The 26,606-nt window shown below is 39.1% G+C and overlaps 1 protein-coding gene across 5 annotated transcripts in view; it reads right to left on the bottom strand.

Moving 5' to 3' along the window:
• mpp7a (MAGUK p55 scaffold protein 7a) overlaps positions 1-26,606 on the bottom strand; it is a 149,106-nt gene that overhangs the window by 34,820 nt on the left and 87,680 nt on the right. For 4 of the 5 annotated variants that reach the window (XM_015354035.2, XM_069191257.1, XM_069191255.1 and 1 more), the window contains 8 exons: positions 24,815-24,946; positions 12,644-12,725; positions 12,015-12,100; positions 11,465-11,539; positions 10,055-10,251; positions 9,436-9,500; positions 2,115-2,135; positions 1,023-1,064 (listed from right to left, as the gene is read on the bottom strand). In XM_015354035.2, coding sequence (XP_015209521.1) covers positions 1,023-1,064; positions 2,115-2,135; positions 9,436-9,500; positions 10,055-10,251; positions 11,465-11,539; positions 12,015-12,100; positions 12,644-12,725; positions 24,815-24,946 — 700 coding nt within the window. The remainder of the gene's footprint in view (positions 1-1,022; positions 1,065-2,114; positions 2,136-9,435; positions 9,501-10,054; positions 10,252-11,464; positions 11,540-12,014; positions 12,101-12,643; positions 12,726-24,814; positions 24,947-26,606) is intronic. The other variant, XM_015354036.2, reaches the window with a different exon arrangement.

The raw sequence follows: 26,606 nt of genomic DNA, 5'->3' as shown, positions 1-26,606 counted from the left end.
TTCTAAGATGTGTGGCTCTCACATTTAGCCTGGATATTCTTCAGAGCTCTGCTGCTGTGGCACCTCTGGTCCTCCAACAGGCGAACAACGTTTTTAGTGTGTCCTGTTGTTTTTTTTACTTACAAGCCTTCCACAAGGTAGAAATGCTTTTGTTTTATTCTCAGATCTGACAGCCCTATTGTCAGAGCTGCGTATCTATTGTTCGTCCAAACAAGCACCGAATCTCCATATTTCAGACACAATCTCTCACAAAAGACTGTCTGAGTTCAGCAAACAGTTTTGTTTTTTTTTTAACCAAAATAAACGGAAAAGGTCTTTTCTTTGTAACCCTCTCAATCTCTCAAACTGTCAGATGGTATCTTGGGTCACTGTGAGTTTCACACTAATACAGAGGGAATAAGGGCAGAGTCCTAACTGTCACTACTCAATGTCAGAGTCGCTTGCCATTTTACAAATTCAATTCAAAAAGCTTTATTGGAATGACCAATGAATTACAGTGTTGCCAAAGCATATGCAATTAACAAGATATTTACACGAATGTCCAGCCTCCTAGTGCATTATAGGAGGTTTGAAAGGAATAGGTTATAATAGGAGTGACACGGCCCTAAATGTCAATGTTGCCGTCTCCCAGGCACCACGGACACCCCCGTGGGAGACACAATTCTGGACTAGGACCCTGGCAGCCCCCGAGGAGCTTGCTCACTTGGGCACTGACGCTTGGGGAACCCCAGTGTCATAAAGCTGACTGATGACACAGCCCCAAATGGGATATTTAACAGCTGATCCAATACTTTTGTGCAACTGAAAAACAAAAAAACAGAAAGACCAAAAGCAGGAATCTTAAGACAGATCTGCTTCGGTCAAAAAAAACAACAACAACTTTGCACAAATACAATAACTTCTGTTCATAAAACACACACACACAAAACTATTACATGATTGCTGTTACAAAGACCTTACACAAAATACTGTTAGGGATGAAAAGGGAAAAAAGAACAAAGATAATGTAAAGGATTTCTCACCTATGTAGAATCCACTTATATAGGCACCATATTCAGCATCCTCTGGATACAGTGTAAAAGCACATACAGAAGAACAGATGCCAAGAAAAGAAGCAAAGAAGTTAGAAACCAGGACACAAACCGAGAGAAAGTGAGCAACCCCCTTCAGCCCACGAAAAAGTCCTTAGAGATAGTATACAGTGCACTCTATTGCAAAGAAAAACAAAAACTAGCCAGTCAGGAACAGAGTGATAATCCAAAATACAAAGGCTGTAAGGACTCCAGGTGAGGCGACAGCATATTCAGCTGGTGTTCACCTCTCAAACGCTTCTCGTGTGATGAGTGGGACAATTACATGTTCACCACAACGCATTTTGCAGGGTGACCACCATTTATGCCTTGGGGCCACGTAAAGGGCCTTCATTATAAATTACAACGTCGAGACAAATTCAAATAAATAAAGTTAACAAAATGCCTAATTAAAACAAGGTAAATTATGGCTCCGAACACTAATGCCTTAATTTCATTAAACAGACATTTATTAACATTTCAGGTGGCTAGCTGCATCAGCATGCATAGGCTGCAAAGGAACAAGTAATAGGTTTATTCCATGCCGAAAAGAGAAGAAAGAAAACACAACGTTTCGGCCGTGGAGCCTTCTGCAGGCGTGAGCTTGTTTGTCTTTGCGTCGTATTTTCTTTCTTCTCATTTCAGCATGGAATCAACCTATTACTTGTAAATGTATTAACATTTTATGTATTCATTTAATTACGTCAACAGACACCTTGACAAACATTAAAAAGGAGCAGCAGAGAGCAAGGAAGTCTATTCTTCCTTTTCTGACAGACACGCTATACTAAGACAACAAAGGGGAAATGGCTTCTAATCAGCACCTCTTCATTGTTGGGTCACTTTATAACCCAATCAATGAGATGGACATCGCACATCTATGACAAGAGGGCAAGGTTAGAGGAACAAGCAGTACCTTCAATTTCTTCTGAGAAGCGTACGGAAAACAAAGATGGAAATTGTCACGTTAGGTGAAGAATGATCAGAAGGATATGTAATGTGTAATATATGTGCAGGTTACACAAAAGTAGAAAAGACACCTACCCCTTTCAACAGTCCCCTCATCTTAGAAAAGCACAAAAACAAACAAAAAAAATTAAAATGTGAACAGAACCAGAACAAAAAAAATCTACACAAACCAGATTAGTAATGGTTAACAAATCTTGGTGCATAAGGAGAACATATATTTTTTAAGTTTTAAGTCAGAAAATAACCCACGCCTTGAGGCATTCTTGTAAAGGGCATAAATTAGTGATTCACAGAAAATGAAGCATGGATGAGGCTTACCGCAAACAGAAGGAAGAAATATTCCTACTATCTATTAAAGCTCAGCTTTTAGCCCTATAACTGATACCATAGACAATGCATTCCTTTACATAGTTTATGTTGATTACAGGCGAGCGTGGCATGCCAACTGCAAGACGCTACTCAGTGGATAAAGTGAGCTACATCTTGTTTAAATGGTAACATTTGGATATAGTTAAATACTTCCTTTTATTCATATGGCCTCAAAGCCAAAAAAACGGGGTTAAATCAAAGCATTCAAACGGTATCTATGGGGTCTCCAGCTTTCTCTGCGGTTTGTTCTTTTACAGTTATGTGCCAGGCCAAAGTGAAAGTGGTGCCAGGCCATCATTAATTATACTGTTATGGATTTCTTTAATGTACAATGAAACAGCTGACCTGTTCAAATGAATAGTGAAGTAAGGGCTTATGTTGCATGTTTTACATCCTATTAAAACATATTTAATAGAGGGTATTAGAAGACATAATTTCACCACTGCAATAATTTTGTTGCAACAGTGTCCAGATAGGACAAACCTACCTGAGCTAGGGCTGCTATTGTCATTATATTTCTAATTGCATTTAGACAAATAACAAATTGCATTGCTCCACTGCTGACTTGTTTGTGAGCTATGCTTGCCCATATGCTAGAAAGTGAGTGCATAAGCAGGACCAATCTCAATAGGACTCATAGGAGTCTGCTGGCACATCTGCCACTAACCTCTCCGGATTTCTGAAAGCTGAAACTGCGGAAGAGTCGATGGGAAAGACGTTAATACAGCAGGGTCTAAACATCTGCAATTTGTGAATTTGCCGATTCGCGGTTTGGTCTGGCCAACAGGGTCTTAGAAGAAGAGCAATTTAGGAAGAAGCCAAGCCCAAGGTTGTGAAGCGCAACTTTCAAATTACTCCCTGTCCCCCTGCTCAATCACCCATCTCAGATTGGTTTTGTTTTTATATTGTAATGAACCCTCCTGGTTCTGTGTTGGCAGTGTAGGAGATGTCAGACCGGAGATGACTTTACAGACTCATCGACAGTCTTATTGTCCCTTTCATTATGGAGGCAGAGAGAGAAAGTGCAGGCATCCACTGGACACAGAGGAGGGATTCATCTTGTTTTAGATGAGTATGATACATTTGTGATTACTGCAGTATGTTTTAGTTGATCAATGTTATTTAACTTAAAGCAATGCATTAATAAATACAGGAAAATTAGTTATGTCTTTTAAGCATGCATACCATGTACTGTAGTGCATGATGCAACAGTGTAGGGGTGGACTTGCTTGTATGCAAAACTGGTTAATCGCAACTTATCTGCATCAAACATTTACACATTGAGACCCTATTGTACTATACTTTTACACAGACCGTTAATCTCCCACACTGATTCACCATTTCCAATTAATACCTTTTCTAAAGTCTTTTTAGAACCTGATGCTTATTTTAATCATTACAATTATTACATTGATTCTGAAAATCCTTTGACAGAAACAATGTTGTAGTAGTTGACATAATGTGTATTTAACAGGTGGAGTTGAATTCATTTAAAGGAATTTCCACCTAAATAACTGATTTATTAGGAAATGCTGAAATGAAAAAGAAAAACTGAAAATACAAAGAATTCATTCAAAAATATTTGTACATCTATATAGCTTATATTACTATATATTTGTCCTATTGTCAAGCTCCTAAACAAACAATACTTTCATATACGAAGGACTATCATTTCAAAAATAGTACCACATACATCAGTAGTGGTAAGATTTCAGCGTACAACTTTTGTTCTCAAACTAAACTTTTATTCCATTCAAAATTTTAGAAACATGGCAAGAGCTTGATTTCTGTAAATGATCGTACAATCAAGCCTGCAGAAGGATTTGAATCACAAACGACAAGCAAACGCAAATCTGTGAAGCAGAACCAGGTTGTTTTTTTCCTGATGGTATTTCTTGGGTTCATAAAGGCCAAACAGTGTTTTTCCCATATTTGAGTGTGACTCTTCCTGAGTGAAACACCCTCACTGAACTCTTAACAGGAATTCTGTGGCACCATCTAAACCACAGCTGAACTGCACAGGGTTTAGAACAGGCCCCTACAAAAGCTTTTTGCATGAGAAGAAGCCTCAGTCGGAAAAGCAGCTTCCAATGGCAGATTAATGACATACAGAGTAAAGAACAACAATGACATCTTTTGCATTCCCTGTATCAGGGAGGTACACAGACATCCTCCACCCTCAAGACATCTTAATCTTAATTTTTTTTCTACTGAACTTTGTAGCCCAAATGTCTAATTCCAGTGGACTTACAGATAAAATTTTCTTGTGGTGTGGGTGAAAGGGTGGTGATAACTTCCAAACTGTATTTAAAAAGGCACAAAATCTTCTCCACAGAACCGCAGAATGTGTCTTTTGCGCGGTAAAAAACATAAATCTAGAACTGAGATTAGGGGAGTTAACACTGGCAAAAAGGCAAGAAATGCTCTATAACAAGAATGTGGGAAGCTTTGGCACCAAAATCAAACTGCTTTTGCAACGGTAAAGTATATCTGCTGTTGAGCGATGGGCAAACATCAGTATCCTATTAGCCAAAATGCAGAGAAGGAATTTATTGAAATTAAGAAACTCACATATTATTGACTTGTTTCCAGGAAAAGACATACTGTGTTTGCCAGGAGAGACGCATCTAAATTTGAAATATTTAATATAGGCTCTTCTTTACAGTCTGGACTGACCTGTATGGGCAGTGATGAATTAATTTCCACTGATTTGTCCCATATCTGAATATAAATGACTTATATGACCCCGCCTAAACTCCTCATATCGTATAAATAATCCCTTTATTTCACCTTTTATTTTTTAAGGGTCTGACACTATTCTTTGATAGAGATAATATTAGTTATTTTAAATCCATTTCATGCAGCTACCTTCAGAAGGAAGGTGGTTACATATCTAAAGAGACAGATACTGTTTTAATACATCATCTACTAAAACATAAAGTATTATGTAAATACGTATACACAATACAAGTTTATGAGAACTATTACTAAAACAGAAATGAAAGAAATATAGTCATGTATTTTGTAAAGTTATTTTAAATGATATATTAATTGTTAAACTGGTCAGAGAAGTTAACCATTATCTCTCCGATACATAATATACATGTGTAATATTACTAACATTTTAAACAGTGACCATACCATTTTGTAGATTTAATAGAATTGTTCATTGGAGTATCAGAATATTCAGTGCAATTTATTTAAAAAGGCCACATTCTTAAAGTTTGGTATCTCATTTGAACTACAGCTGTTAAGAAGAGTTATGAGAAATAAAAACATGGTCAACTGATATAATACCAGTGAAACATAGGACCACGTCCCACATGACTAATGACGATTGTCTGGTACGTTATCCACATGAGAAGAGAAGTCACTATGGGAAGGAGATGTTCTGCTTCTACACTCGGCAGACTAGTCCAGAGGAACCTGGAAGCCCAATTTTGGAAGGCGGAGGGTCACAGACCGATAGCCATCTGTCGGATCTGCAGCATGGGCTGTAGACTGCAGCAGCAACAGCACAAGACCATACCTGTATGACTATACAGGCAGCTCACACTTGGCGAGAAAACGATCTGCACTATCAGGGGCCAACATGGAGACGGCAAAGAGCCGAAACGAAGAGATGGGTGGCGTTTCATCCACTGATGAATCCCGTCAGACAAACCTGACTGCAGGCATTCCAATGTCGTGTGCGGAGATGTCGGGACTGTGTGTGATGCCGACTGGTCGGTTGTTTGAGCCAACTAGTAGGGTGGTGAAAGTGTTATGAAGTCAGGAGGAATCTCCTTAAACAAGAGAAAGGCTTCTTTTTTTATCAGCACTTTTGTTTACATTCCAGTCACTTGTCTGATATCTAGGTTTGGAGTTAATACAGTATTTTATTTGACCCTATTGTTGCTTTTTGTCTGTGAATCTGTATATATTGACATGGGCTCATATGTTCAGACACAGCGTATTTTCAGGTTAATTCATACCCTGATGAAAGTTGAATAGATTTTAATGAACAGATCAGTTAATATATGCTTTCACATATTTAGAAAAAGATGGAAACACTATCAATCACTTCAAGATGAGTACTGGACAAGAAAGACAGCTAGCACTGAACAGGAAGTATTTCTACAAGATGTTCTCTGACTGTTTCAAGGCATTTGGCAACAAGTGTCTGCCACAACAAAACAAAACAGAAAACGGTACAAAAGCACCCCTCACTAGCAATGGTAAAAGTGTTGTATAAAGTCTAATAAATAGCAAGATATGCAAAGAAAAGGGCAAATTACATAGAGACTAACTGAATCCAAAAAGAAAATAACCATGAAACTGCTGTGGGCCTGTTTACTTTAGGAGGATTTCCTAAACGTGACATCACTGATTCTTCTTATCCCTTAGAAAGAGTGAAAGCTTTTTAAAGCATGACCTGACAGAAAAAGGAGCCAGCAAATCAATACACCTAAATACTTAATGCTTGAGGTGATAATTATAGTAAGGAAACCATTAACACATTTATCCAGTTTCGCATTTCTGGAAAAAACAAACGTGACATAAACAAAGGCCTGATATAAAATTAATCTAAAAAATATTTCCTGAGCTACTTCAGACGTAAAAAGAAATGAACATCTGTTCTAACCCAACACAGACCATGGTGTAAGCATGTACCTATTAACTGAATAACTGTTTACATGTGAACTGGCCTGTAGAGGATGGAACAGAATTGGGGGTACCAGAATATTTTGGGTGAATACAGTACATTACACCCCAACAGATTCACCTGGTTAGGCTGCCATAGAGTCAACATAAGCTGTACGGTGAAGTTGCTACAAGTACTGCACACCGTACATTTTACACAACACTGTCTCCATCATTGGCTAAAAAGAGTTTCAAAATCTCCAGTACCTACTCTGTATAATCAATTGGCATACTGTACTTTAACAAAAACTAGAGTACATTTATTATGGGCCTTTGGAAAGATTTTAGCTTGCTTTAATAAATATATACTCATCTCTTTTCTCATGGCTAAAGTAGACTTTGTGCTTTTTTTCATCTTTCAACTCTCCCCATGGAATCAACTACTCCTTGTTACTTTGTAACCCATCCCTTGTTTTCCTAGATGTATCAAAGGATAGCGAATAGCAGCAGCCTATGCTATAAGCAAGGACACTCAAATATTTGGACATCCCCTGCCAAATGTAACATAAGAATATAAGAAAGGTTACAAAGAGGGCAGACCATCTGGCCAATTGTAGCCCATTGATCCAAGGCTCTCATCCAGCTGTTTCTGGAAAGAATCCAGTGTAACAGCTTCAACAACATGCTTGGGCAGCTTGTTGCACACTCCCAACAACCCTGTAAGAATCAAAAGTGCCGTCTGTTCTCAGGGGGTGAGAAATGCACTTCCACATAGTTACCAGTTGTGTCCTCTGTTTATTCTGAAATGGACCAACAGCTTACTGAACTCAATGCACTGAAGACGAACTGCAGCTCTGAGGCTGGTCCAGGCTAGGAAAACATCTGGGCAAACCCAACGTTTTCTGCTAGGGCGTTTGCTATAGGTTTGCCTTTGTAAAAAAAAAAATTAAAAACAGAAAGGAGGGGGATTTGTATTTGTATCACATCTTCTCCTTTTTAGATCTATCAAGCACATCCAGCTGTATCCATCACATGAAACTGTCAATGTGAAATGTTGACATGAGCTTAGACGACAGTGCTGACGTGCTCCTGACACTCCAGAGCCACATTCACTGTGCTGTAAGGTGTGCTCGTGAGTTCTTCACTGTGGCCTGCTCAGTATGATCCAACAGCAAGCAATGGTACTAAGGGTTTCTTCAAGAATTCCAATCCTGTCATTAGAAGCAAGACTCTTTTAGAGTACACTAAAATGTCTATCACTGGGTATATTAACCTTGCGTTAATAGTCATGAGAAGGCGTTTTGTACTCTGACACCTGTCCAAAGGTGGGGGGAGGGAAATAACACAGCTACCACTGTATCTCATTTTTCATCTTCGCAATATTTCAATTATTGTCGAATTCAATATTGGCATTCAACAACAGCTGAATAAGAAATCACAAATCACAATCGGATGGGTGCTTGGTGATTTTGAGGGTGCTAATTTCTGATGAAAAATGAACCAAGCAGCATGTGTGGTTGCTGAAAATGAGAGTAGGTACTGTATATGTCATTTCTGCTCATTAAAAAGCAACATATCAGAAGGGCCCTAGCTGAGAAAAGCATTTTACACACTTCTCACTTCACATTACTTTTATTACAACCTCTCACTCATTTCCCAGTGCTGAATGTTAGGAATACTACACACTAATTGGATATCCAAGCATCCATGGCCTACCCTTTCCACACCTCCTAGGATTAATTCTTGTTTTCAACATGCCTTGCAGAAAACTATCCCAAAGAGGACTGGACCCATGGGAAGTATACTCTACTGTGTCAAACTGGCTGGATGAAACATTACCTCCGAGGTACCATTTGGGGTTTTCCTATGGCAATCCGATACTTGGTTTATAGCTCAACATCAAACAGTATTGCGGCACTGAAGGCAAACATTTGGAACGCTTGCTCTCGTATCAGGTTTCCATGTTAGGAAACATGCATTTGATAATTAATACGCGCATGGATGCTGATGGTAAGTGGATTGAAAAATAAAGTGCATACTGTATTGTTTAACTGTCCCTATGGGTCTAGACTTCTGAAAACACCCTGTATTTGTAAGTGCATTTGCACACTGTACTCTGTTTCCTCAGAAAAGCTTAAACGAAAGGGCTACAGAACTTCAGCCCCACAGCACATTTCCCTGAACAGCAGGTGGGTTTACATTGTTTCTGTTTGAAAGTGGATGATCTGGAGAAAGAGCCCAATTAATCACTGGCTTTCAAAAGCATTCAACACCTCCATAACTATCTTGACTCTCAAAGACACATCCAGAATTGTTAATGATATCCCACTAAACAGACACCTGTTCCACACCGAAAGACTAACAGATTCATTTGCGCTCTCTGTCACATGATTTACGAGCTTACATGATCTTCTGTTTGAATTTCTCTGTGGCTGAACAGGGACAACAGGCCTTCTGAGTGCAAATCTCCTGCAGGAAAAATAAGAGAACACAATAAAACCATCAGTTTTCACTACTGGCCTGGGATTAATAAACACTTTCTGCTGTGATACTGAGAATGTTCTAAAATATCCTTTTAAAAAAGGGCAGAAAACAATGCATTCTATTCAAACACGGTTGAAATAAATCTGAAGGCTTTGAATTTTCAGTCCCCCAGCCATGCCAAGAAACTGTTACAGCCCTGAGCTCTGCATTGCACATCAATGTAGTTTCAAGCGCCACTGATGTGCTATTTTCCATATGTTCCCCTTCCAAAGTGGATCAGTACCAGTGCTATCATTTTCTGTCATTACTCATTTCAAGCCAGACACGCACGGAAATCCAAAGTATTTTGGCAGAGCGGTGCAGAGCTCATTCTTCTTTCTGTCAGAAGTCAAACATTCAAACTTTGGTTGAAGTTGTAATGGGGTGGCGGATGAGCTCCGTCTGCGCAGGGCTGAGGGCTTCAGTCCACGCTGCGCAGTGCGTGACGCTGTGGTTTTAGCCCCCGGCGGAGTAAAAAACGCGGCACCGCAGTAGCTCACCTCTCCTGGAACTGTTTCGACGGGATCAAGCCTGCTCGGGGATTGGCATTGCCTTCATGTTTGGCTTGCCACCAAGTTGCATCATCTTGGCTCATGATCTGAAGGATATCTCCCCTCTTGAAAGCCAGCCCAGCTTCTTTACATGGGATCGCTTTGTCCTCATTAGGATCATAGTCAAAAAGGGATTTGACAAACATCTGGAAGGAAAAGGCGTTTACTTTAAAATTACCTACTACATCTTCCAAAGCACTGCTTCTCGGCAATGGTGACATTAAGGTGAAGTTCAGCGATTTCTGTGAACGCCCCGCAGTGCACCCGATAAACTTTCTGAGCTGCTGAAGGAGCTGCAGGCTTCTAAACCGGGGGCATACACAAAAGACGGCAAAAAAATACCACTGTTGTGTTCATGTTGTTACATAAATGGAATCGACATGCTCTCCTTAAAAAAAACATCTTGTCAGACATTTTCAGCCTTGAGCTAGCTCAGATTTTCAAACTCGCTCTAAGTAGAACCGTTTTCTTTAATGAGTTCCTTTCTTCTTTTTATGGAACAATGTCTAAATTATACACTCAAAGGATTCCAAGGCACTCATATTACATTAATAACCCATTTTTAAAATAGCTGCAGTCATTTAAGAGGGGCTGGTTTCCCTTGGCTATGATAGTCAACTACTGCAACACAGGAGAACAATAAATAGTAATAACAGAAGTAAGAGGACCCCTCACACAGATTCAACAAAAGGCTACAAACAGTCTGCTCTTCTGGTAGCTCGTGTGTGTCACAATAAATTATGCACAAAGTGCGGCCAACATGCATACTGAGAAAGAGTTTCTGAAGTATCGAGATCATTTATTCTACTGATTTATTGAAAGCTCCTTGCCAGGCAGTGAAACTGTTTCAGGAAAGGACTTTTGTTTGCTTCTTAACACATCTTTACAGAGAGCACACTTGAGGCATATGCACCCTATTTGCAGAATTTAAAGGTATAACAATGGAAATGCAAACTAAGGTATTAGTATTATTACTATCACTATTAAGGGCACACTAAGGGTAAAAACAAAGTCTGTTTCAACACAGGTTATTTCAGATGGGCTGTACAGATAAATGTCTAGCTGAACTCAACTCATAGGAAGTATCCAGGCAAAAATGACAGACGTTTCCCCAAATCATTGTTATATAGAAAGAAAGTACTCGGGGCAAAAGATGCAAAGATATTCAGACAGACACTTTTGCTTCCCCACCTCTAGCTACAGCCCTGACATCAGAACAGACTCATTTCCCCTGGAAATAAGGCAGACCATTCAGTCCCCGTGACTGGAGGCAGTGAGCAGGAGAATACGTTTAATTTCACTGTTTAAAACGCCACATGTGTGTAATACAATCAATATAATCTCTCTGGCAGGACATACCTTAGGCTCCTTGCTTGGCGTTTCCTCTTTGATGCCTGGTATTATTTTAAAAGTTATTGCCCCTTGGGACTGGGCCTGAAATGGGTAGAGAGAAGGAAGATTTATTTTCCTGAATTCAAATTAAACATCACAGCAATCGAAGAAACCTGATTTTATGACAACGGACATGAGTTATGGTAAGAAGGCAACTGGAAAGAGGCTCATTTATCCACAATACTTTTGTTTTTCGGTGTTTTCAAGAGCACGTTCGTGTTTTTGCTCTACAGGCTGTCCTAGCTGCCTCGGACATCAAAAGGCCAGACTTGAAAAGCTGTAGGACTCCAGTATATTTGAAGGAGGTAAACAGCCCAGCAGTGCATCATCTTAGAAAGACATTTCATGGAATGACCTTGTAAAATAATGTGCCCATGTTAACCATCAGCAACACATAGCATAGCTGCTCCAGACTACTGCATTAAAAGTCCCTGCCACTAAAAACATACCAATAAATCTTGTGCTAAATAATAAAAACAGATCTATAAACAGCAGGTGAATAATAACTTGCGCATACCAAAATGTGAATGATTTCCTCAGGCTTTTTGTCCTCCACAGGAATTCCATTCACTTCCCTTAGCTCATCCCCCACATGGATCAGACCTGCAAAACAAAACCGAACGCCACGGAAAACACGGCTGCCTTTAAGCCTTTTTCAAAAGCCGCACAGGATCCGATTCTAACGGATTTGCATGTTCTGTCAGACAACCCTTAACGGATTAAATGTATGATCGTTTACGGCCTCATACTTTGAAATTAAGTATTTTGTTTCACAACAAAATGCGAAGGGAGATCTGCAGACTATGAATACAACTGATAGAAAGTAGGCCTGAGTTCTGAAGCTACGAAAGACATCAGCTCTTACTTTAGAGCTTCACAACATCCGTTGACGTAACCACGTTTAAGGGAGAAAGTACTACACTAATTTCAGGTGTTGAAATATGTTCTTTAAGTTGTTTCAGAAACTTTTATTACGTAAGACTTTGGATGTGTGAGTGTCTCCTTTGTGATTGCAAATATGGAATAGGAAGTGTTTTTAAATTTTCCACTGTACTCCCGTTTCCCGATGTTTAACACTCTGAAAGAAATCACCGATGCATACAAAGATTCTTCTGAGCCTTTGAGCTCGAATAATTCAAAACTTACCACTTCTGTCCGCGGCACCTCCTCTCATTATCCTAGCAACAACAATGGCTCCGGTGTGCTCATCCCTTTTGATCGTTGCCCCCTAAGAGACAGACAAGGCAGGTACCGTGAACACAGAATTACTTACAGTAGATGTGAGAAACTGTAAATGCCTACCACCTACAAAAACTAAGGCAGTGGAGGAGCATCAAGATGTATCTTGTCATCCCGTGCTTGTTAAGTTCGGCAGAGGAGACAAAGCTGCATTATCAAATATCTACACCGAACTAGGGCTTGTGTGGGGGCAGCACGGAGGCACAGTGGTGAGCACTGCTGCCTCGCAAAGCTGGGGCCCCAGGTTCAATTTCTGGGGTGCTGTCTGTGTGGAGTTTGCATGTTCTCCTTGGCTTTGTGTGGGTTTCCTCCAGGTGCTCAGGTTACCTCCCATAGTTCAAAGACATACCAGTGGGTTAACTAGCTTCTGGGAAAACTGGCCCTGGTGTGAGTGTGTGTGTTTGTGCTGGTGTGTGTGCCCGGGTGAGGATAGGCTCCAGTGCCCTCCCCCAGAGGCTGGATGGAGAGGTGTGGTGGATGGAGAGGTGGTTACTATTTCACAAACCACTTTGAGCTTTTGCTAAATGACTGGAAAAAAATAGAAATTGGTTTTAGAGTTGAGATGGGAAAGTGTTATTTAAAATGTAACGCACACTACAAAAAAACAAACAACAAAATGACAAGAAAACAAACAACAACAAAAAAAAACATCTGACTGAGGAGTAGTATGCTGACCAAAGGGATGTAAGTGTTTGTCAGCTGTGGAGAAGGATCTATCAATTGTGGTTGCTGTTACTTGAACGTGAACTTAAAATGATGGACAGGGTCTTGACAGATGAGGAAGATGGTCACCGCAGGGAGCATGTCAATGAAAAATGGTTTGCTTTTGTATTCTCATAATGTTTCGATAGGGACTAAATTATTTTAATTTTTTTTTGAGAGAACCTTTTTCATATATTACAAAAATGTGTTTCAAACAACTCTTGTCAAACAAATCTAAGAAATAAATGAAGCATTGCTTTTTAACATAAATTTGTTTCAAGAATAATTTTGGAAGGACTGTAATATAAACCAGACCAAAGTCATTTCTGACATTGTATTTCATGTTCATGTTTAAAGCCAGTGTTGTAAAAACACAATAATGGCAAGAAACCTACACAAAAGTTGCCTTCTTAGACTCAATAAAAAACACCTTTCAGACAGCAATGCAAACGCATAAATGTCCTATTTTTCCACTGTGGGCAGACTTCCCACAATAGAGAAAATTAATTTCATGGACAATTTTTCTAAAGGGGAAAAACAGGCACTTTAATGTTTTTAAAGGGCAGGCTTAAAATAGTAATTAAATCATACAGAATTGCTTAAATTAATGTTGTTAATGAGCATTTTCATAGACTCAGCTGGTAAATATTACAACCTGACAGCCCATTATTTAATACCATCTAGTATCCCACTACTTAATTTCTCCATATACAATGCTGCTTTAACACCCTGTTCACCCTGTTTTAAATCGTCATCATCATCATCAGATAACCTAGTTCAGAGCACCTTTCATTGTTAAAGTACAAAGAAAATAAAACGAACAATAACACTAAAACGCTGGGAGTGCTGCAAGGGCCGTGCAAAAACAAAAGAAAAACTGAAATGCAAATGAAAATAGAAAAAAAAATGAACTAAAATAAAACAGATATTTAAACAAGTTGCTGGCACATTTACTGAACCCCTTTGTGATGAACACTAAGAGGGAGGAACTATAAACTCTTCTCCACTGTAAACTCCTCCTGACTCCCTTGTCCTTGCTCCCCAGTCCTGTCTCACGTGACTTTGTATTGTCTATTATCTGGCACTTTCAAGTCAGAGGTGTCAGAATCCAGCCTTCAGGCCCCATGGGGCTTTCTGCTTGTTTTTCTCCCTCATGCTTTTAACAGCTCCAACGCTCTTATTATTTGCTCACCAGGTCGCATTTAATCATTTTCAAGATCCTTCACAGACGACGATTATATAATAGCCGACAACTGTTTTAGGATGCACTTCATTCAACGCCTAGGACCTACAGCACATTTAGATCTCTGGAAAGAAGACTGAAATATATCCCGTTAACCATACAATTAGGCCCATTAAAGTAATCATGAGGCCCCTTAGATCAACAGTCAGAAGCTTCTTCTGCAGAGACTCACTCCAGGCAGTATGCAAGCAGCTCCAGTCCCGCCTGTACAAACTGCTCTCCTTAATTTAACCAGCAGCCTGCACGGACCAGACACACAGCGCAGTAAACAAATGCAGTGTGGATTTTAAATAGTTAGAGCCTTTGAACACTGGTATTTGCCCTTTCTGTACAAAGCCAATGCGACACCTCTCTACAGGAGATTAAAAAGTGGTTCAGGGCTTGGGATCTCAGTCCTGATGAGCATCCAAACACGGGGACTGAAGGCCCTTCAGCAAAGGAGATCATCGCGATATGCAAAACCCCAACCAGGGTAACAACCAGGGTAACATTTAGCCCCTAGAGGACAGTGGCGGGTAGTGGAGGTACTTTGGTAGAAAAGTTCGGTTATAAAGGAATATATGATACTTAAAACCTTACTTGTTGCATACTTGGATATGCAAGTCTGTGTATTTCTTAGACATTGATTTTATTTATATAGTTCTTTTAAATACTATGTTACAGGTGGAAAAACTCTCTTCCCACCGACGTATAAGTAAAACCTAAGGAAATGAATCAGCACTGCACCACTATCAATACAGAGAGGGAGAAATGCTCATTTGCTTCCAATACGCTTCCTGTCAATACACACACAGTTGGCATTTCTGCACTTGTGAGGACCTAGCTTCGACACCCATTCCAATTGTTTAACAAATCTTCATTTATCCAAAATTTAACGTCACAAAATCTTTAACTTGCCAGAAAGGTAATTACTGCGAGCAAGCAATCATTATGAATTATGGGGATGAATATTAATTGGCTTGCACCGTATTCCATTGCTGAGAAGCAGAAACATCTAAATAGACTTATAATTCTATAATGTTCTGTACTCTTGCAGGTTTTTAACGTAAAAAGTAATTAAGATCATGAAACATATAATTAGACTCAGAAAGGGGTGGCACTTCTTCAGCACAAATGACTTAAACTAGACATTTCTGTCTAACCGCTGATCAGTCTCTTTGACTTTTAGGATTTTCTTCTTTACACAACTGCTTCAAGTTGGCGATACTTGAGAGCTTCCTAGCACGAACAGCTCATTTCAGGTCCTACCGTAACATTTCCTCCAGAATATGACTTGGCCAATCCAAAATACTACATTTCTTCTCCAGTCATTCTGTTGTAGATTTGCATGTAAGCTCAGGATCATTGTCTCGTTGCAAAACCCACTTTTTTGGCTCATCTTCAGCTGACGAATGGACAACCCGACATTCTGCTCCAGAATTTGTTGATACAACACCAGATTCCTGATTCTGTCTACGATGACAAGCCTTCTGGGTCCTGAAGCAGCAAAGAAGCCCAAAACCATGATACTCCCACTACCAGACTTTATGGTCAGGATGAGGTTCTTCTGTTCAAAGTATTTGGTTTTCGCCACACAAAAACAAAATTCTAATTGCTGCCAAAAGTTCAACTTTTGACTCGTCTATACAGAGAACATTCTTCCAGCCCTGTGGATTGTTGGTGAGATGGGCGGCAAGGACCTTTCATAGAGCAATGGTTTATTTCTGGCCCTCTGCCAAAGAAAACCATTCCCATTTAGTCTTTTCCTGATGGCTGACACATGAACACTGACATTATCCTCAGTGACAGAGGCCCGCAGTTCCTTTGATGTTACCGGGCTGCTCTTGGGCAGATCCTGGCACTATAGTCTGATGTTTGAAATGGGTATGAATGTGTCTAGCATTAAACATATTTCAGGATTTGTCATTTGTACCCCAGTCACTTCTGGATTTACCACTTAATTATTGCTATTGATCGTTTAAAATAATTGTTTATTTTATTAAATAGTTACAGCTCTTAAATAGTAACAGAAATTAGCATAAACCCCAAGACAGGTCCTAGGTTCCACTGTCCCCCTTAATTAGGATTAATGATTCAAACGAACAGGGGGGTTTAATTCATGAGCCTTTATGAGTTTAAACAAATCGCTATGTATGATAATTATGGGAGGATCTGACCGTGGAATTCTCGCCTATTTCTGTACATCGGTAACTTATCACCATTCAAAAGCTGCGCAGGACACTATTTTAAATCCAATCTGAAACGACACAAATAAAATATCTCTGATACTAAGTGCAAATAACAGTTAAATCTGTCCTAATTCTTTTACATAAGAGCTCGGCTGTAACAAAACAAAACAGCAGTACAGTGGTACTCCTGGATGCCATCTCAAAAGATGGGTTCCATTATGTACAGACATGCTTGACAGTTTGTGAACCCTTCAGTAATCATGAGGCCCCTTAGATCAACAGTCAGAATTGGTGGTCATTATTTTAGATATTACAGAGATATTATATGAACCTGAACACTTAATGAATATATAGAATGAACATCCTAAATAAAGACTTCCCATACATAAAAATGGGATTTGAATGCGTAGATTATTAGACTGTCCTGCCACAGCATTTCAATAGGATTCAGGTCAGGGCTTTGGCTTGGCCATTCCAGGACACGGAACCTCTTTTATTATACTTACCTCAAGTAAGTCCAATAAAGTCATTCTTTATTGGACTTACTTGAAAGATTAGGATCGTTGTCTCATTGAAACACCCACTTTGTGCCCAGCTTGAGTTTTCGACCTGGTGGCCTGACATTCCTTGATTGTTCTCAGAATTAATGATTCCCTCAATGATGTCAAGTTGCTCAGGGCCAGAGTAAGAAAAACAGCCCCCATCAAGGACACTTCCACCACCATGCTTGACAGTAGGGATAAAGTTTTGTTGGTGGTAGGCTTAGTTGGCTCTTCACCAAACATGGGCCCTCTTGTTGTGCCTGAAAAGTTCAATTTTGGACACATCTGTCCAGAGAACAGACTTCCACAACTCTCCAGGCTTGTCCAGGTGGTCTCTGGCAAACTTCAGACAGGCAGCTTTGTTCTTTTTTGACAGAAGAGGCTTCCTCCTGGTGACCCATCCATAGATGGTATTTTTGTTCAAGTTCTTCATATTGTTGATCTATGCATCACTACTCCAGAGGCAGCTAGTAGACCTCTGGATGTTATTTTAGGATTACCTTTTAATTCTTTTATTATTCTCCTTGTGGCCCCGGGTGAAATTTTAGGAAGATGTTCACTTTTTGGCAGGGTTGACATTGTTTTAAATGCCCTCCACTTGTATACTATTTGCTTCACAGTGGATTTATGGAGTCCAAATGTTTTTGAAATGGCTTTATAACCATGTCCAGATTGATTAGCATCCACTACTTTTTCCTCAGTTCTGTTGATGTTTCCTTAGTTCCAGGCATGATGCTAGACTCGTAGGAGGAGTAACTGACTTGCTTTATTGCAATTATTTATGTTTGCTCCTCCCTAACACATCATTTCATATCTTTAACTTCATTGGTCATCTCAGTTAATTGGTTAACACTAGTGTTGTTGAACCACCTGATCCTGCTTTACCTTGATGTAAGTCATAGAACTAAGGGTTCACTTACTTGTGCACCATTATGTATACTGTGTGTATTATTTTGCATGGAAATTTTCTTTCAAAACACTCAAATTGGTGAATAATTATACTTTATTTCAATTAGGACGTGACAAATTCTAATTAAATATACATTTTGTGGTTAAAAAAAACATAAAATCTCAAATCGTGAAAAGGGTTCACAAACTTTCAATCATGACTGAATAATACTTCACTACCTGCACTTGTTGTATTAGGTGTTTCAGACGTGAAGGAAGTAAGGAAAACAGTAAGACAGAGGTAAAGGAGATTGTTGTTTTATACTTATATATATATAGCAGTTGCTTTTTTAGCCAGAAAAATAGATGTATTACTTAAAAGAGCAGACTTCATAAAATTATATGTTACATTGCAAACCGTATCATACTTCTGCATAGAACCAGGAGTGCTTTCAACTGAGAAGGTCAATTACTCATCAGTAATGTGATATCGTGCTGCTACTCTTTGACATGATCAGATCCATATGTGCCTGCTGCTCTGAGGACTATTACTATATTTTTAACACTTAAATGCTCCTGATTGTTATTGTAGATGGTGCCAAAACCCAATAACCTAATCCTCACAGTGAGATGAGAACTGGAACAATTTAAATACATATCCGATCAGTCCACTGAAAAACATGTTTATGAAGAACAGGAGTCCATAATTAAGTATGCGATGAAAAATCTCTCACACTTCACACATTCTCTCGCCAGAAGGAATAACAAAGCTGGTCAACATCTTATAGAAAGTGTTCATCTTAAAACCTAAAACATCCAGCTATATCTTCCAGGTCTTTTCAGTAAAACCAAATGTGTAAGTGAACTAGATATGTACAATTCCAAAGGAAGAAGACAAAATTTCAAAACACATACAAGATCCAAAAATACTGACTATACTAAGCTTGTGGTTGAAACTAAGAAGTCTTTGGACACATTATTAGAAGAGTGTTATTCCCAAGAGAGTTGCCAGAAAAAACAATTCAGATATATCTATTTCACATAGCTTACCCGTAATTTGTAAGAACCACTCAAATCCTAGTACAAAATAAAAAGTACAAGAAATACAATTTAACAAGTATTATTTTACACACTACATAATGAAAGACAAGCAAAAAATTCAAGTAGAAAAACCCTTGTTTTGACATGATGTCACTTAATAATGATGAGGACCATTCTATTTAAAATATAAATTCTGTAGAAAATGTTTTCCAAGATTCATGAAGCCAGATGTTATCAAAAAACCCTACTGTTACAATATAATTGAATATAAAACCATGTCCAAGTGCTACTTCGTGTTACATCGTGGTTGAACGGTCTCACTTTCTTTGCTAAAAAACAAACCATTTCTAAATTTACCTATGTTTTTTTTTTTTTCAAAAAAACAAGGGAGTTCTCTTCCTCTTGCACAGAAATGGAAAGCCATCAGGGAAGAAAAACTAATTTCTGCTGAGTGATTTTTCTATTTCATTCCAGTGTGATGCTGTTATCCCCTCTGAATGACCCCGAGCATGACTTTCCACCTGTTTCATGAAATAGCTTGTGATTACTACTAATAAAATCTTACCCAGAAAGCGTTCTAAAATTTCCTTTTTATTTCCTTAACCCTTGTCCTAACCTCAACCATAATTAACAAGTATTATGAGAAAAAAGAAAATTGTAGGTCATTATCATGATAATTACAAGGAAATTCCTGCAATAACTGCCAAAAACTGGTAATATAAAGCAGGGTCAAACAAACTGCATCAAGTCAAAGATGTTTGTTAGAAGTTCAGTTATGAAATATTTAATTAAAAAAGCCCAGACCCTTGTGACAACATGCCACTGATTTCAGCTTCATACAAACCACAGTGAGCTTCACCAGGTCTCTTCTGTCCTCTGCACCATTTTGAATGAATACAATAATATAGTCATATCTTGGTGTTTGAATATTGACTGTTTTCATTAAAATTATCCCACCAAGAAAATACCACTTTCAGATGTCACATCTCATTTCCAAAAGTGTTCTGGGAAACAGGCAGCCCAGAGCAATTAAGATTTCAACACAAAGCAACAAAGTATACATTCATACTTGGCACAAAGGAAGTAAGGCGGAAAATCGCTAAAGGAGGAAGAAAAAAAATGTAGAAAGGTGCTGGTTTTAGTTGGAAAAACCTTTGTACATTTTAGAAGCATTTTAACATGGCTGCCTTGAGCTTAAAGCTCTTTGGACTCTGTATGTTATGTAAATTTCATATGTTACATATTACATTTAAGGCGTTGGCTTTTTATCAACAAAGAGCTTAAATTTCAATCAAAAACTGGCTATACAATTAGTCGAAATCAAAGCCACTTAACATGACATAAATTGAAGAAGCTGATATATTTGTACAGATGGTAATCTACAGTTAAGGCATATCATTAATATTTTTTTTAAAAAGGAAACACAAATGATTTCATTAGGAATTGCTCACAACTTTTAGAGCCGAAAAGCACTTTCACGCTCCTTGAAACTCAAATGTAAGTCAAAATTACTTTTCAAATTGCTAATTCTACAATCGGTTTTACAGATGAGGATTAGGATCATTTTAGACAATTCTCCGTGGAGTTCTTCCCAGAATGCAAGACTACAACCTAGATAGGATGGCAGTTCATCACAGGACATGCACACTGGGAACATTTTGACAGAGGAAATTCACTCCACCAGAATGTCTGAGGAGTGTGTTAGGAAATCAGAGCACCAAGAGTAAAGACATGAACAAAGGAAGAATTATGAACTCCACACTGAACCCAAGAACACCGAACTGAACCCAATGCCTCCCCTATGCTCCTCAACAAGTTATGTTCATGTACTTGTTCTTTAGCCGTAAAAATTTGCGTCAGTGAGAATCGTCACAGCTCAAAAAAGTTCGACAGGTGGCACTTCTATTGCCTTAGATGTTACTGAAATTGTGGTTTCATTCAATGTGTCTATATAGTACTTTTTTCTGAAAAGGAGACTACTCTACATGTCATGAATGAAGCCTGGATCGGACCTCAGTTTTTTAATGTCCCTGGTGTCGTAGAAATTCTCATTTTATAAAGAGACCGCAAACTAATCAAAACAACTGAAACAGTTAATATTCCAATTTGCCACAAAGTGAAGCCTTAAAGTACTGCAGTTGCATGGGATTGTCAGACAGTTGGTTACAGTACTGAACACCACAGACATCTGCGGTACTTTGAGGATTCACTACACCACCTGGCAAGTTGTACAGAATAGTGCTGACCTGCACCAGATTATAAAAAAACTCAAAAAGCCATGATGGGCTGCTGTCCATGAAACTGTGGTGCCTACAGTGATATAGTGACTGACAGCTCGCATCTCATATCTGTTGTTTGGGCTGCTTTGCAAGTGATGTTTTTTTTTATATCACGGGTGGTCGTGGCCTAAATTGATCTTTTTTTCACTTCTGTTCCAAAATGTCAGCTGAAGATATTGTCAGATTTGGCTTCCACTTATTCTGGTTTAAATCAAGTCGTGTAACCATACCAACTCCCTGTTCTACTTTACTGGATTTTGGCATTTTAATTTTTTTCTTCTTCTAAAATTCTTCTATTAGTCACCGCGTATTCAAGCTATTCATCATGTGAAGTTATTTCAGCATATTGCTTTGGACAGAAGCTGGTCTGTGTGCAACCTTATGTTCTAGTTTAATTTAGGTTTTTGTAATTTTATCCACAATAACACATTCTTTCAATAAACTATGCCATTGCAATCTCTTTCTCTTTTCAAAACCCTCCTGTTTGTATTTTTTAGAAGCCTAATTATGTCATGGTCTCAACATTTGAGCTAATACATTCTGTAGATCTGGTTTCAAGACGAGACCGGAAGTTTGGGAAAAGATCACGAAGATTAACTTCTGCCTTTAACTAAAATACAGCATGAAGTCACAGTCTGAAAAATGATTGCGATTAATCATGGCTACTGAATACAATCCATTCAACTAATCACGATTAAGTTAATGGATGAGTCACTGTGAAATGGGGAATACTAACTATGGTCCTTAAGGATACAGCCAAAACATCCAAGCCTACATGCTTCTAGTAGAAAACGATCACTCTGTTACTGCATCACAGTCTCAGAAGAATGACAAGTTTTACATTTCAGATTGATTAAACATAATTGGTACTTAAAGTGCAAATCAAAAACAGTTTTGTTTAAAAACATCCTTCACAAATTTGCTTTATTGAACAGAAGGGATATTCTGGTATTATAATTCATGTATCCTACCTTGAAAATTACTTCAGTGCGATCATTACTATTGCCTTGGCAATGATGCGTCTCCATTTTATGAACCCCAGCAGTACTCTTTTTGATTTGAAAATCTTTATCCGGGTAATCATTCTGAAATCTGGAATTTAGGTAAGACCTAATTGTGGACAAGAAAATTAACCATAACTGGCCATAACCCAGATGCCATCATAAAAAACTGCTGAAAAAACAAAAACTACTCATTACAGCACAGTTTAATTGACAATTGAAGGTTGCGATTGAGTAATTGAGGGTAGCAAGTCCATGGAAGATTAATGGATTCACCTAAATGCTTTCAGATGGTGCTCACCATAAATCATCATCATATAAACATCACCTGATAGACAACAAAGATCAAAATTTCAGCAGCTGATAGTTTTTCCTACATTAGAAGAAAAATTGCAACTGAACATTAACTTAGGAAAGAAAACCTGTTAAGAGGTTTCAAACTATTTTCCATTTTTATTTTCAAAACCCACAACATATAACTCAATTAGGTTCAAGAATACACTACTGAGCTAGTAAAAAATATGGCAGTGCATCCTAAGCTTCACAGCTTGAAACATTGCAATTCGCTCCTGCCCTTAAGTTGGTGCAACAGCACAGCAAACACTCAGCTGACAGTGGTGTGAGAGCCAGTAGTCACACTGCTATAATGTAAAAACGAAGAACGAACACTAAACACGAAACGAACCACAGAGGTTCACTGCCATTCTATTTTTATGCTGCAATGTAGATGCCAGTTTTCTGATTCCGAATTTGTAAAAAAACATTTCTTCATTAATACGTAACCACAAAACCTTCCTCCGAGATTCACCAGCAGTCACATATTTTTAGAAAGACTGAGACGGACCACCTAGGTGCTGCAGTCCACATATTCTGAAATCTGATTAGATGCAGATGAGCGTCTCCCAGAAAGGACTATGTTATACTATTAGATTCATCTGTGAAAGCAGTAAAGCACTTGTCCTGGGCTGCCCAGTCCTGCCCCTGGCAGGGCAGTGTGCATGCTGTACACTTTGGGCTTTAAACAGCCTGATTCAATTCATTATCGGTTTACGTGGACCATTTCAACGTGTGCTGGTGCAATACAATAAATCTCCAGACACAGTGCCCTTCCACAACCAGGACCCCTGAGGAACTCCCTGAAGAATAAACCACCTTGGAGACCTTCACAGTCACAGAAGAGCCCACCTTGCATTCTGTTGGCAACAACAGCACAGAACTCGTATTTTAAGTCCTGGAAAAAAAGGGCAGGAATCTGGTCCAACTGGTCAGGGAATCAGCTCAGACCGATCACGAAGAACTTAAAAAGAAAACCATAAGACCCTGAGGCCCTCCGGGTCCAGATTGTGTCTCACGGCCTCGTGAGAGAAAACGCTGGCTTGTTCTTCGAACGAGAACAGTTTTAGTTGGAAACGCAGAAACGGGCTTGAACGGGGCTATTCGCAGGGCCAGAAAACGGGGGAGGCGGGGCCCGGTCTGTCTGACAGCGACAAAGACTGCCAGACTGCAAAGGTTCAGCCAGGATCTCAGAGAGGCCGTGGTCAAGCGAAGGGGAGGGGTAAGTGCTTCTGTTCGCCAGCACCTCTGGAAGAATGTGTGGTATGTTAGTGGTGAACAATTGTGGTGGGGTAGGGGAAAAAAAAAGGCCGAAATGTAGTTATCTTGGCAAGGTCAGCAAGAACGTGAGTGAGGAGCACGATTAGGAACGCAGTCCATTCTCATTTGGATTGCCAGATGTAAGTTTTGTAATGAATGAAACAATTCAGCACTGAAATACACAGTTCCACGGGTTGTACAACCCCTTTGGGTCCACTACTCTACTACTAGAGACAAGGTCAGGCAATGGGTCTTTCACCAAGGACATCAGGAGACAACTGCACAAAAGGGCTGGGACAAGGATAAAAAATGACGTACTTTTTGCAAACACAGAAAGCTCAGTCACGACAGAGAGGGATTGTTTTGTTTGGTTTATGTAAAGATTCACATTTAAAAATGTTCAAGACTAAATGTTTAAAAAGAGAACTCTTAGTGTGCCACAATGGTTGCTGTATTGATACTACAACCAATGCATCAGATCTAGCTTCTTGACATCATAAATACATAAAAAAACACAGTTTTAAAATGTTTCTGGCAGCAATAAGCTACGTTATTGGACCACAAAAACATACCCTTTGCTTCTAATTTAACACTGTGGGTGACAGAATGATATATGATTACCAGAGGCTCTTTGTTCTTGACCAGTCGGATAATCTTCACTGAATCTTCATCATCATCAATATCGTCTGGCAAAGGCGGCAGCTCGGGGTCATAACTTTTCTGGGCCACTGTATCATGAACGGAGAGCAAACTCTGAAGGGAGAAAAAGGCTGAAGTTAATACTATTGCTCTGAAGACACAGCAGATTAAGCTGGAGAGAGAATAAACCAAAGTGAATTCTGCATAATTGCACAAATGTGCTTATGCTTTTTTAAAAAAGGACAAAGGTTTATCGTATGAGGCTCAATAACAAAACGTTTAAAGTTGATAAACCTTTTACAAAGGCTTTGTTCTATCATAGCACCTAAGCATTTTTAAATTAACCTACTGATATCAATGATCTCTACAACCACTGACAACCAATTTCACAGAGACACACTGAAATGAAAAGCTGGAGTGTTACAGGGGCACAGCGTGTAGCTGAAAGAGGAGAAAGCAAGGAGTCTATCACTCATGAATAAAGTTGTCTGACAGAAATGTATTTATACTGGCTCACAATGACCTTTGACAAATTTGGCTGTGACTCTAGTTCTTTAGCTGGTTCTAGAAAGGACCTCCGCTGCATTTGATGTCCCAAACAATGGAGACTCAATATTCTCACAAAAATACAGACATCACCCACAAAAAAAATCTCTTGGTATAACAATCAGCTCAGGTCAGCATTCTCAAATGATTTATAGGGTTAAAATTTTTAGCCATATCCCATAAGGTTAAATTTATATACTCAGATTTAGCCCTGAATGGCTATCTCAACTATCGTGGAACATTTTTAAAAAATCAGCAAAATTAACAATTTGCATTGTCCCACAGCACTTTGCTGCACAAAAACTAAAAAGAAACAACAGATTTATTATGTGAGGGGTGCACTATATCATTCAAGATGTTTCTAAAAGGGAACAGATGATGGGCTGAAAAATGACTGGCACGCGATTCCAAACACCCAGTAGGGATCCAGAGTGCGAAAATTCAACCATTATAAAAGTTAGTCCCATCAATCGGATTTCTAAGCCATTCTTTTTGAGCATCTGCAAATAACACTGAGGCAGTATTAGCTTTGTGAGATTTATTTTCTTCTTAGAACAGATTAATTTCAAAGGCTGAATTTAAGAGAAACCTCCTTTGGAGCGTGATTCTTTCTGGATGGAGAAAGTCTGACTATAAATATTTTCAGAAGTACAGCTCAAAGACTTTTTTTAAGGAAATGGTTAAATGTGGAGATGTATTAAAAAGCTCAAGTTTCTAAAAACAGTGCATATGAAAGTAATCCTCTATCTGGTTTTTTTTTTCCCCCTACCAGAGAAGTCTGTACTGCTGCTGAACAAACAAAATTCTTCTAAATGGACCCCTGGTGATGCTCCAGTGTTATTCAACACGCTTGGTTCAATATTTAACTGCAATTAGCCTTCCGAGAAACGCCAATCACGCATTTTGCCTTTCAACAGCTCAGTCCCAGGGCTCAGGCAGAACAGTGGCGAACACACAATACAGCCTCCACTGCAACAGCAAGACCTCACATCCACATGGCACTGCTCAAGGGCCTTTCCGATTAACCTTCTGCGCGTTCTTTTCCTGAAGTCTGGAAGAATCACGTCCCATATCCTGAAGGAAATGTCCATTTCTTATCATCTGTCTTTTTTTTTTCTAACCCCTCCCTCATCCCCACGTCCCCCGATGACAGATTACAGCACATGCATTAATAGCTCGTAAAAGCCGAAAACCAGCCTCCCACCCCCAAAAAACTCGCTGAACCATT

Source organism: Lepisosteus oculatus, chromosome 6 (genome assembly GCF_040954835.1).
Source record: "Lepisosteus oculatus isolate fLepOcu1 chromosome 6, fLepOcu1.hap2, whole genome shotgun sequence".
NCBI lineage: Eukaryota > Metazoa > Chordata > Actinopteri > Semionotiformes > Lepisosteidae > Lepisosteus > Lepisosteus oculatus.
This window is presented reverse-complemented; position numbering and strand designations above follow the sequence as displayed.